Raw genomic sequence first — 12965 nt, 5'->3', positions numbered from 1 at the left:
AGAAATACATATAATTCTGAGTGGTTTGACCATTGCACTCACGTGGTATGATCAGTCAACGGTCTATGGCCCTCTCCACCCGGGTGGATGCCGGCTCCTTTTCCAAGGCCCCACTGGAATATATTAACAGTATGGGTTGAAGCTGTTGTTGCCGCTTGAGCAGCAGGCTGATACCATTCACAGAAGTTTCCACTGTCAAAGTCACAAGCATCTGAGGCTATTGAAACAAGAAAGAAAAGAACATTGGAATTATATTGAACAATATAGACATGAAATGTCATTTCATTTCCATTGACAGTTTGGCTAGTTTCTTTACAAGGCACTAGTAGTTGCTGTGTGAACGCTCTCACTGGTACTTTGTGTCAGAGCAATGCAAACTTTGTTATTGCAAGCAATAAGAGCCTGCCCAAAATGTTCTTCCCCCATGATGGTTTTTAGCCTTTTTATTATATACTGTATTGAAAGTTGTGTTCTAAACTGAAGGGTGGGACATTAAAATTTCCAAAAACAACCAAACAACCAATAAAATGGTTCTGGCTGGCTACTGCTCTAAATATGATCAGCACAATTGTTAAAGCATGATTTTGTATTTGTGTCTCTTCCAAGAGAGCAGATTTAACATACTATTTTCTTGACTGTTTCTTCTATAGCTCTGCTTAAATGCAACCCCTCCCCTCTTCTCAAAAAGTTAGCTTTTGTAGTATTAAACAAAATATTGTTCTCCTTCTGAACAGTAGTCATAAGTGAAGGGGTTTTGTTCTTATAATAATTGTTCCTAAATTTAGGCTGTCAATAGTACTGGTGACATGACAGCCTGTTATGTTCCTAGGTATGACAACTGATGTGAAGGCTTTTGCCTTTTATAAATAAAGAATTCATTTATTCAATAAAACCACAAAGCTATTTTGAAGTCTGTGGCATCCCTGTCAAGTTTTGAAAGCCACTGTCTCCAGAATATTTATTTAACAAGAATGAAACAGAACATATATATTAAATTCATTAACTGTTATGGAACCATTAAGACCTACCATGTGTTATGCAGAGCAAATTTTTTAGGTTGAGCTTTTTGGTTATGAGCTATTAAATTGGCTCTATCAAGTACTATGAAATCAACAATGATTATACAGTGCTCCTGTAGGCTTATTTTGCATAAGAAACCAAGCTAGATAACTTAATGGCACATATTTTCAACTCATTGCTTCAAATTTCCATAGCCTTTTGCATGCAGATGAGTGCAAAGGTGCTTTGTAGTCATTGGTCAGTTTAGTAAACCAAACAATTATATGCAACTTTAAAAATGAGAAATGGGCAGAACAATGCATGCTGGAGGCATTTCTTCTAAATTACTGCCATTTCAAATCCCAGCATCATACGAAAGAGCACACAACAGTTTCTTCGAGCTATCAGTTTGACCTAAACTGAATTACTTTGAGAATGGGGAAGATACCAAAAAAAATTGAGATATGCACATAGAATAGAAATCTAATATGAACATGGAATAGCACCATGAAAGAATCAGGTCAACTTAATGCAGCAGTATTCATTAATAATTCTTATGCTCACCACAAGATGATTCATCAGATCTGTCAGAACAATCAGGACGAAAATCACACTTCTGGGTGATATTGATGCATTGGCCAGTGGCTCTGCAGATGAATTCTTTTTCTGTACAGTTGTTCATAGGAAGTGTCACGGGAATGGATGTCCCTGATGGAGTTGTTGAATCAACTGGCAAATTCCCTTAAGAAGCAAATGGTTACAGTTATCTCTTATGAGTTTCGCAAATACCCTCATATATTTTCATATATGAGGAATAGCCCTTAGCATGGAAAGCAAGCCCAATGAGAAGAGGTTTAACCTGGAGAAAAGAAGACTGAGTGGGTGACATTGAAATAGCTGGGTAGGTGCAGGCGTTTGCTCTTTGCAAGGTCTAATGCACTTAAGTTATAGGAGGATAGGGTTTTTTTTTGTTGAACAGTAAGTGATACTCCTTGACTCTAAGAGCCATTCAACAGTGGAACCAATTACCTGGAAGGGCGGTGGGCTCTCCCACATATAGAGGGATAGTCTAGCTCTGGAATTCTTGCCTTGAGCAGGGGATTGGACTAGGTGGTCTACAAAGCTCTCTCTAACTCAACGATTCTAAGATTTCTTCCAAAATGGCTATTCATTTTCCTGCATTCTGCATTTCCGGGATTGGGAACTTCATTTGCATGCGAACTATAAGTCACAATTTGGCCACACTAAAAGTTTTAAGTCTAGATTTCTCCTTACCATTGTAAAGTGTGCAGTTCATAAAAGATAGGTCATCAATTCCGATGTCTCCAGTGAAGCCATCCCCCACAGTACCTTCCACCAAGATCTAAGAAAAAGCAATAATTAAAAAGCCATCTGTCACCGCCACTGAGAGGATTTCCACTTCTAATTACATGTTTAATATCCATTTATACCCCTCCCCTCAAAAGAGTACGATTTTGACTTTTTATGAAGCGCTTATAGCCTTTCTTGAGGATAAACTGTGTTTATGAGAGAAACTAATCATGATTAACTCTCCCTGGTGCTCCTTTTAATCACAAGGAACACTTAAAGCATTAGTGTGGTTGGCTACACAGCCATGTGTAAGCCCATTAAAATATCACTGTAATATAGAATTATGGCAAGATTCTATAGTTAGAGCCTCATCATTGTTAGCACATTCAGTAGTAATCATTACATAATTAATCATGGTTAATGATTTCAGTCATCATGTGTCTGAAGCATAATATTGGGGGAATACCATTAAAATGAACCAAAATGAAGATGCTATTCTATTATTCGACGAACAGTAAAGAAATAGCATTTCAAGAAATGGTATTAGAGAACAGACTTTCTATATGGAGGTTCCCTTTAGATGTCACCCCAGCCATATGTGAGGCCTTATCCTGGAAGCACATGTACATGACTCAACTACATGGGCAGGAATGAATCACAAGAACTTCACTTCATGCTGAAAATATGAAGGAGCTGCTCAGAGTGAAGGAGCTCCCAAATGACTAAAGAAGATATAATAGATATCTGACTATAATCAAGATCTGTGGTATTATGGTTTTTATCTTATGCTAAATAAAGTGGTGCAACCTAAATTAAACTCCAGTTCAAATACAATAGGTTGGACTCAACATAACACTATGTTGCTGCTTTGGTCAGCACAATATTTCTACTTGTGCAATGTAACATTCTCTCCATCTCCTTACCCCATGCACCGCATAAATCTGTTCTGGGGTTTCCCCTACCCCTATGGAGAATATTTGAGGACAGTGTGGGGCATGTGGGGGGAGAAGACATAAAGCCCCGTTGCACTGGCAGTAATCCTTCTGCCAGTGCTTTTATTTAGTTAAATAGTTATATTTCATTATGTCCAGAGTTTAAAGGACTTGCCTTGACAGAGAGACCCCCAGGTAGCTCCCTAGTTAAGCTGCCCCTGAAGTCTGGAGAAGCTTTGAAAGTGGCGTGCCATATGAGATGTCAGGCACTGTCACTGGGAAGGAATACAAACAAAGACAGAGGGACACTTTTTTCTCGTGAGATCTTTTAGATCTTGTCCACAGTATTTTAGATTGGAGAGCTCATATTCTGTCTTAGTCTTGGACACTGTTAAATGCATTTGGGCATTCTTTATCAGCACAAAAGATGGAGAGCCTGATTATCTGGTCTGATTCCAAAATCTATTATTGGAAACAGTTAAAATGAAGGATTGCTGCTAAGGGCCCTTCCACCTGGAGAGAACTAACCAGGGTAGAATAGTGAGAACACGGTCAAATAAGGAACATGAGGACACATTCCCAACATGTGTGCCTGTGTGCTCCTTTCTTGCTTTACATAAGAACAGGCAGGGGAGCTACCAGTTTCTTCCTTCATACACACCCTAACAAGTTTCAATATCAAGGCCTAACTGGATGAGATGACATTAAAATCAGGACTGGATCCTGCATCTCTTTAAATTTTATAAATTTCCTGTTTTGGAAAAGGACAAATTAGCCTTTCCCAGTCTGGGTAGTACCATCCATGTAGATGGCATAATTTCTAACATCAGCTATGCAATACAGGCAGTAGATCAAAACTGCACATTCAGATGTCATGTGGTTTGGGGAAATGATTGAATGCCTATAAAACCCTTGCATGCACATGCCCTACAATAATGCTCTCGTCAATCATAAAAAGCAGACACATGAATCCCACAGTCTGGAAAAACAGAAAGATACATCTTAGTTTCAATCTTAGATTTCCATGCGCCATAAGCTACAGGTGATAATTTAGACAATACATCCATATTTTTCAAAACTAAAGAGTGACAGGAAAAAAATAAGCTGGAAAAGTGCAACTTAAATCATAATGCAACTGATATTTTCAAAAACAAATGTTCCTCATCAAACATTTACATAAGATGATGTTCTTTTCAGTTCTGCATCATTGGCATTTAGGTGAGGGAATGAAGGATGGGGGATGTGGTAAACAGATTCAGGTCAAATGTGGAAATGTATGTTTAGACATTATGTATTGCTACATCCTTTCTCCTACAGCTAATTAGTTCTTGTAAATATTTTCACTTTCGGAAAACTAGCAATGAATAACAATAGGAAGGATTCTTGCAAGATACAAAAAAGATGAGTGTCTGTTTTTACATGCCAGGAGCTTCCCTTTGATAGGCAGGCAAACTCCAGTTAGCTACAATTCAGTGCAGATAAAGTAAATTTGCCAATAGAAGTGTGGATGTGGGAGAATAATAACGTAAAAGGAATTCATCCTAAGAGACTGTCAAAGGAAGAAAAATACCAAGACTGCATTACAATAAACATATAGTCAAAATTATTTGTGTACAATGCCACATTATTTCCAAAATTAGTCTGAATATTCAATTTGGGGTTTTCCTTTATTTAATATGTTATGGATGAATAATAGCCTTGCTTTGGGTAGTGGGATATTGATTATAAAGTATAACACATTCTTTCAGGTTGGTCTTGGAAGCAGTGTACACATGATGTGTACACAATCCATATCTATCCTGTGTCTGTCCTAGCTGTGTTTTATGTTCAGTACTGTGTACACAGATCTGTATCTCTTATGAAATAGAGGAGCAGGCGGTAGCATGAACTGCTGGAGCTAGGTCTTCATTCAGGAAAGGGTACACTTGGCAAACCAAATAGAGGTGGCAAAAGACATTCTGTCACCTGCACATTTGTAACTGAGGCATAATCAAGAGTACCTACCCCCAAACACAAAAACTGTTTCAGAACAGGTTGAATACTTCTTCCAGACCCATCAGTACCACCAACCAATAGTAACTGTTTTGTCTGGATGTTATTTTTAAAATTAGAACTACTTACTATACATTCTGGACCTGCCATCATCTGACACAGTTGCCATCTTCTCTTGCCCATTTTCCACCCTTATACTCAACTGCATTCACAGACTTCAAATGAACTGTCATTAATTGAGAACATTAATTGATAAAATCCTGATAGTATGGTTTCTGCTGTTTCCAAACTGGGAGCTCTTAGGTCCAAACAAGAAGTTACTTTAAGTGCATAGCAAGTTACTATGTGCTTCTCTTTTCCATATTTACTTACTGGTGCTGAGGTGGCCGGTTTTAACTGGGACTGCAGGACGAGGCAATGGGATGATTAACCTTTTCCTTCCCAGCTGTGATCCCAATCACACCCACACCCACCCCTGAGGCTTTGGGAGGGGCAAAGACCCACCACACCTGTAATCAAATACGTAAAAATATAGCACAACACAACTGACCCTTAGATATATCCAAGATAATTCTTACAAGTTGGCCTAAGCAATCTTGATTTCTGCTCTTCGTGATACATGGCAAAGAGGTTTTTCACAAAACTCCAAAGAAAAATTAAATGTTCTGCCATAGTTACCAATGTAAAGGTGCAAATAGGATCAGTTTCTTATCTACTTTTTTTTTTGTAGTGAAGAAAGATTTGTCAGAATTCGGTTCCAAAATGCAAGCCATTTTAAAAAGCATCTGCCAGCTGTGTACGTGCAAACCTCAGATTCCATTATATATACTGTACCATCCTCCAGGGAACTCATTTACCATGAAGCTAATTTCACATCTCATTTATTATCTGAATGAGGATAAATAGTTCCCAGTTTCTTTTAGCTCTAAGAACTTTGCAGATCCAGCCTGAATGAAACTTACAAGGCTCATATGTAGTTGGTCAAATATTACATAAGAAATAATTCTCTGTAAATGAGAATTATACATTATATTTAACTTACCGTATATTAAAGGGAAATACTGATTATTTTTAGAACAAATTGAACTTTCTGTTATCTAAAACTGCCACAGTAAGGACAAAGCTTATGCTATGGAAATTCATAGGTTAATATGTCTCTTGGCAGATATGAAGGCACCATGAAGGCAATTCCTTCCAACTGTAGTATGACCCATTCTTCCCAATTCCTCCATAACTTCTGTGGTTATTCAGAATGTATAGTTATTTAATCTACCTTCTGAGATTTTTAGAAGTTAACTTTGTGTTTTATGGCTGCTGGGTTTTTCTTTTACTTTTTTTACTGCTCGTTTTATTCTGCGGTTTTATGGTATTTTAATATATATATGTTTACATTTCTTATTGTTTTAATTTGGGTGTATGTGTGCCATCTTTTATTTCTATTCATTTGCAAAAGCACAGTACATTGTTTGGGCACAGAATACTGGAAACATGAAATAATGCACAAGTGTGGGTCTTGATGTTACAAGATAGACTAACATGCAGCATGTGCTAACAGTTTCTGTCTTGTCAGCCTGAGGCCTAAAAGGATGGGGAAATTATGTTGGATGGTTAATTAATTCAGACCCCAATTTCTCCCAAATCCACTTTAAAGGACTTTAAAGGACCGTGGAGGGAAAGCCCATGTCCCTTTGCCTCTAGAGTGGCTACTGATTCATCAGTTTAAAAAAAAGGCAATGCATCACCCCCCCCCCCCCCAAAAAAAGGAAAAAGAAGTCATAGTTTTGTGTCATATCTGCATATGCTAATTTATCTGTAGAGAAGCAAATCTAGAAATAATTACTATAATTTACATAGAAATATAATCCGTTTTACCAGCATTTGGAAGACTGAGACTATGTGAACTTTGTGCTTGCATAGTGTGCTGTCCAGGTACCAATGGTTGATGGACAACTTCAAGGCCCCTTCTGTCCCTTCCTATCTTTAAATAGGACTTGGGTCACACAGTCTTTCAAATAGAGCTCTGCCCTCTGTAATGTAGGATACATCACTCCCCTAAGCTCCTCTGTCTGCAAATGGGTCACAATCTCTCTTCCCCTCTTTGTTGCAATTTAGTTGTTGTGCATATGGAGCAGAGACCAAGCTGATCTGGTGGTGGAAAGATGCCATGCAAGTCATCCCACTCCTGTTCCTAGTCTTTCCTTGCCCCACCTCTGCCTATTTCTCTATTTCTCTATGCTGTCACCATGATGCATCCTGTTGTGACTGAATGCGTTATATGCTCTAGGCAATTCAGTCTTTTCTAGATCTATGTGTTTACAGCAAAATGTAAACCAAGTTTTCTTGGATAATTTTTTCTGTAGAACTGTGTAAGAGGAAAGACAAAGTAAAATATCTTTGTCTATAACACACTCATTTTCCTCCCCAAAGTTTAACGAATCAGCTATTTATGATTAATCATATAAGGCATCCTATAGCTAAAACTATTTTGAGAAACAAATGCTTAACTGGTTATAAATCATTAAACTGAACTAAGTAGCCAAGGCACAGAAAACTTTTCAGAGATAGGCCTTCATTCCTTTAAACAACGCAGAAGAAACCATGAGATGAAAAATGAGATAAGATATAAGCAAATATGATAAATGCAAAGCAATTAATTTTAATCCAGTGTTTCAAAATTAAGAAAATTGACTTTAAAGTCAATGTCATTTTTCATCACGTTGTTGCTAATGCCAAAAATTGGGTCTATTTTTCATTTTAACACAGTGGGAGCTGAATCAAAAAGTCTTCGTATTGGAACTAATTAGAAACTTATTGCTTCCTCCTCTTCTGTTTCCCCTGCCCCATCTTTTCAGTAGCGACTAAATGCTTTTTTCTGAACCCATTTTTTATGTTCCTAAAAAACTAAGTGATGTACAATGGACCCTTTCCACAGGTTCACAAGTCAAAAATATTATGAAATGAAAGTTTGTTCAGAAATAGATGTGAAGGCCTAGGATTTCACAGATGATGGGCATCTGGTAGACAAGGATCTGACTGCAAGGGAGCACACACTGTTTATGGATCTATTCAGCAACACCAAATGTTCCTTTGGTGAAGCCTTGCCCTGGACAATTCAGAAAAAAGTTAAGTCTTGCTTACACCTGTAGATCAGAGGGACTGGCTATCTCTCTGTACTAAAAGCGTCAAGAGCTTGCTGTGAGCCACTGTTGTTTGCTAATTATCCCATTGTGACTGGAGACCCATGGACAGTTTTATGGTACTACAGACTTACAGTATGGACAAATTTATTGTTCTGGGACCACATGAGCCATCCACTTACTTCTAGTTGCACTGTCAAATAAAACTGAGCTCTATCTCTTCCATTTTGTAGTCTGGATTTCTGTTCCAGTGTACATGACTTCTTTGATGCAGACAATTTTCCTATTTCTGAGACTGCAATACTCTAACCACTTCCCCAAGAATAAGTCCTTTAGATCTCAGCTGGATTACGTCTGAGTAGACATGTATAGCATGTTGTGAATTTCATGTTAGACTTAAACAACATGAAAGTAATGCAGTCTGACAGCAAATTATTTTGGCACAAAGTAATATTTTCTGTTAGTTTATGCTAGGGACTAGTGCAAACATCAAGTTTCTTCCAGCTCAGACTTTGGTAACTTGCCTATGGATAGCGATGTGACCAACAAAAACTGTATCTGCAGGACATCAAGAGGAATCTAAAATTTGAGAGTGTATGAATAAATATTTGGTTATTTAAATAGGTTGCTCTTTCAAGTACCGAATAATTCTTCACTCTCTAATGTTATGTAAATCATTGTTGCAGTTTTTCATGCAAAATTGCACACTAAATTCCCATTCTCAGCATTTTAGCAAATTCAGTCTAGGATATGTGGATAATGAGAATTACAAAAAGCAGCAGGGGTATTCAACTTATACGATGTAGCTATGTATGAACAGAACTTTGTAAGAGTCGTTAATAAAGACCTGCAGGAGTTATTATGGAATAATAAGATATTAGAGGCATTTTTAGTGGTTTCTTATAATTTGGCAGCGCCACATGGGGGCAATTAACAGAGTTTCCAACCACACAGAATGGATAAAATCCAGCACAGCTTAGGAGCAAATGTTAGGTGATAAACAAGCAAACTACTTGATGCCCCAACATTATGGGTACCTGATTGCAGAGGCCTTTAGATTTCTATAGCTATTATTAAAGACATAAGAAAGACTTTTTTGTATACCATTTTGTCACTGCTAGCCATTTATGCATAATATATTTGATTAGTCTGAAACAACAGAGGAAACTCAAACAACTGTATGAAAAATAAAAGTATAGAGTAACACTGTACTCTGTGAATGAAACTTGCATCAGGAATTGATTTTCCACCGAAGAGAAAAGCAAAGACTGAATGACACAGATCCAAAATTCCCTTCCATGGATGGAATGAGTTCACATTTATGAAACAGAACTTTTCCACCACCACCTTCCACTGCAGCCTCCTGCATTCCACACCATATTGTGGCCCTCCCAAATTTTATGATCTTTTAGATGTGGTAGCCATTTTGTGCTATGCTACACCCCACACACAGCTATTTTGTGACTGATGCCCACAACACTTCCACAGAATTCAAAATGTGCCCACTGGCCCCTAAAGGTTAGTGATCCCTTTACAATATATTTTGCTGCTAAATATCCACAAAAGATATGCCCAGTTAATGTTTGGTCAGAAACAGGTTCAAAGGAAATGTGATCTAACAGACAAACTTCCATTTGGAAAGGAAAGGAAAGAAAAAATCTTTATAAACGCTTGTGTCATTCTAAGCAAGCATACCTGAAATGGCTCTGAACTCTCAACATAGAGCACTTCCTTTATCCATCTGTCACCTTGATCACCAAATGTTTGCCACAGCAGCTGTCCTCTTGTATTGCTCACAGTTCTCTGGGAAACTGCCAGCCTGTAAATGTGCTTTCCAAACATATGATAATGGAAGCGAAAAATGCAGCTTTTCTTTCCATGTGCAAAGGTGGAGTTAAAGACTGGGCTTAGCAAAGCGGCTTGGTTTTGGAACATCTGTGGCTCTGAAGACTCAATGTAAAGATAATGCCCTTTGGCTGTGCCCAAAGTGTGGTCCTTCATTGGCCCGGTGTTAAAAGTGGAGGTTGGCCCTTGGTTTCTGGTCCAGTCGAAGTCATCATCCACATCTTGTTCCCAGTTGCAGAGGCCAAGTTCAAAGTCGCACTGCAGCTCAGTTGCTGAAACCAGTGAATGTATATGCCTTTGATTTTTAAATGCCAGAGAGATGCCACATTCCCCTCCCCCGCCGGAACACCACAGGTCAATACTATATGTGGGGCATTCTGCACAGAAGAAACTGGTGGCTGCCAGTTGTCAGCTGCTGAGAGGAGCTCTACTCGCACCCATGACAGCAGAGCTTCAAAAACAGAACCTTGTTGTTTTTAAAAGGGCTGCTGCCACTCTTGCTAACAGTAACTCAGTAACTCTTGCTACCTTGTACAGATCCCATCTCCCAGAACTAGCCACCTGTGAATGCAGGCAGCAAATTTGGTGAGGCCACTTTCGCTCAAGCAATACTGTCATATGTATCTATTTTCGGACACTTTCAATGACGAACGATAACAAAGTTACATTGGTTAGTGTAAACTAATGGGATGTGTTAAATTGTTAGGCTTCTCATGCAGAAAATTCAACTGATTTCCTACTTATTCTTAGCACTGTGCTAAGAATGAGGCACCATTTAAAAGTTTGTAGGAAATCAGCAAATGTTAAACCAAAGTGAGCAAAGGACTGCATTTTCTAAAATTCAGTTTCCACAGGCCTTGGTTTCTTTACAGGTGCAATCCTTCCCTCTTCTAAGTACTCAGTGTGCGAGGTCTACTGAAGTGAACAGAACTGTGATATCGCCTGAGACGCAAGCATAAGATTTACTCAGTGCTTGAAGTTGACCATTGCAATTTAAGGGGAAATGTTTCAATGTCTTACCGCATTTGTCTTCATCAGACCCATCTCCACAGTCATCAACAAGATCACACAATAACAAACTGTCGATGCAAGCCTTTGAGTCTTGGCACCAGAAATGATCAGGGCCTTCGCAGTTTAATGCTGGAGGTGGCATTGCACAGTTCTCAAATGTTATATCATCAATTGCTGAGACACCATCATAAAATCCAAGGCTGACTTTATCTAGAGATAATTGAAATGGGTGTGGAAGGCGGCCAAGTTGAATGAAACCCTTTAGCCACTGATCTCCTTGATTGTAATATATCCTCCAAAGGGCTGTAGGATCTTTTTGTCCATCAACGAGCAATTGCATTTCCGCTGCTCCAACTGATAGTCCATAGTTGTAATACCTGAGAAGGGAGTCTAAAAGTTAGGGATCAACGCCAACAATACACTGAACAAATGCACACAGAGAGACCATATTTGCTCTCAAACACCTTTTTTGTAGTGTACCTATGCTTTGCTTGAGACACTAGGTTGTTATTTGAATTGATGCAGTTTAATCATGTGAGAAGGATAGACTGTCTTTCCTGACAATTATTGTTGGCCTTTTTTTTAGCCTTCCAATACTAATACTGCATATAAAGAGATTTACTTACAAAAAAGAAATGCAGTATCTGTATAGTTCATTAATACTAAGCAGAATTATAGCTAAAATGAGTCTAACCAATTGGTGCTATTTAAAGTGCATAAGATCAAGAACACTGGCTTATCTTAATCAGGCTTCAGATTTTTAATCATTTAAACACTTTGAATTTGAGAGGACTTTGGATTTTTGAAGGGAATTTAAAATGTCATGGGCTCACAGAGACAGAAATGGCTAAGGTATTTTCAAGGATACAGAAACTCGAAAACTACAGTCAAGGAGTTTCATTGTTTCATTGTTAATCACCCTGGTATGATCCTCTTTTTATTTCCTTCAAGAAGGACTGCTGGAAGGCTGAAGCCAGAAAGAACAAAACAGAAAAAATAGCCCCAAGAACGTTAAACAATCCAGTCAGAAAGAACTAGGAAATGATCTCTGACTGAAGTCCAAAATAAAATTAGAATTCACAAAATAATAGAGATGCTGTTGTTTAAATAGCACAAAATATTAATTAAATGATTTTAATTCAATTGAGTCTGGGGGCGGATCTACACTCATGATTTTTAACGTTAAGGATTAAGGAATGGTTTTGATAACCATATGGCCACATGACGTTCTACTTTTAACATTCATAATGCCTTATTAAAATGTGGCACCAGAGGGTGCTGCAGAGCAACCAGCAACTAGTAGTAGGGAGACAGTGTTTTGATAGAGGTAAGAAAAGGTTTACTTTAAAAGTATGCCCTGTAACATTTTAGAACAATATATCTAATATTGTTCTAATAACGTTAAACAGGTCGGTGTAGATCCAGCCTAGAATTAAGTACACTACCACATGAAATACTTTGAATAGTTTGAAATCAATGATTATGTCAGAGCAGTGGTGCAAGACTTGGTGCTATATCAATGTAATATAATCATTGTAATAAACCAGGAGTTACACTGGTAGAAATGGGCCATAATCAGAATATACCAAGTAGTCAGACGTAGAAGCTCTAAATGTGAAATGTGTTCAAAGGGTTTAACATTTTTCTTAGGTAGTGAATTTCTCCAAATCTACTTTCAAAACAAATACTAAAAATGCATTCCACATATTGCAGAACAAAGCACATACAATGACAAACA

General features: G+C 38.0%; 1 protein-coding gene across 2 annotated transcripts in view; it reads right to left on the bottom strand.

Annotated features, from left to right (window-relative positions):
- The window catches only part of MALRD1 (MAM and LDL receptor class A domain containing 1), a 215766-nt gene that overhangs the window by 149538 nt on the left and 53263 nt on the right, over positions 1 to 12965 (bottom strand). For both annotated transcript variants that reach the window (XM_083405973.1, XM_083405974.1), the window contains 5 exons: positions 11237 to 11604; positions 10067 to 10488; positions 2275 to 2362; positions 1564 to 1740; positions 43 to 217 (listed from right to left, as the gene is read on the bottom strand). In XM_083405973.1, coding sequence (XP_083262099.1) covers positions 43 to 217; positions 1564 to 1740; positions 2275 to 2362; positions 10067 to 10488; positions 11237 to 11604 — 1230 coding nt within the window. The remainder of the gene's footprint in view (positions 1 to 42; positions 218 to 1563; positions 1741 to 2274; positions 2363 to 10066; positions 10489 to 11236; positions 11605 to 12965) is intronic.

This window comes from Podarcis tiliguerta, assembly GCF_965153285.1.
Source record: "Podarcis tiliguerta genome assembly, chromosome: 12".
Classification (NCBI taxonomy): domain Eukaryota; kingdom Metazoa; phylum Chordata; class Lepidosauria; order Squamata; family Lacertidae; genus Podarcis; species Podarcis tiliguerta.
This window is presented reverse-complemented; position numbering and strand designations above follow the sequence as displayed.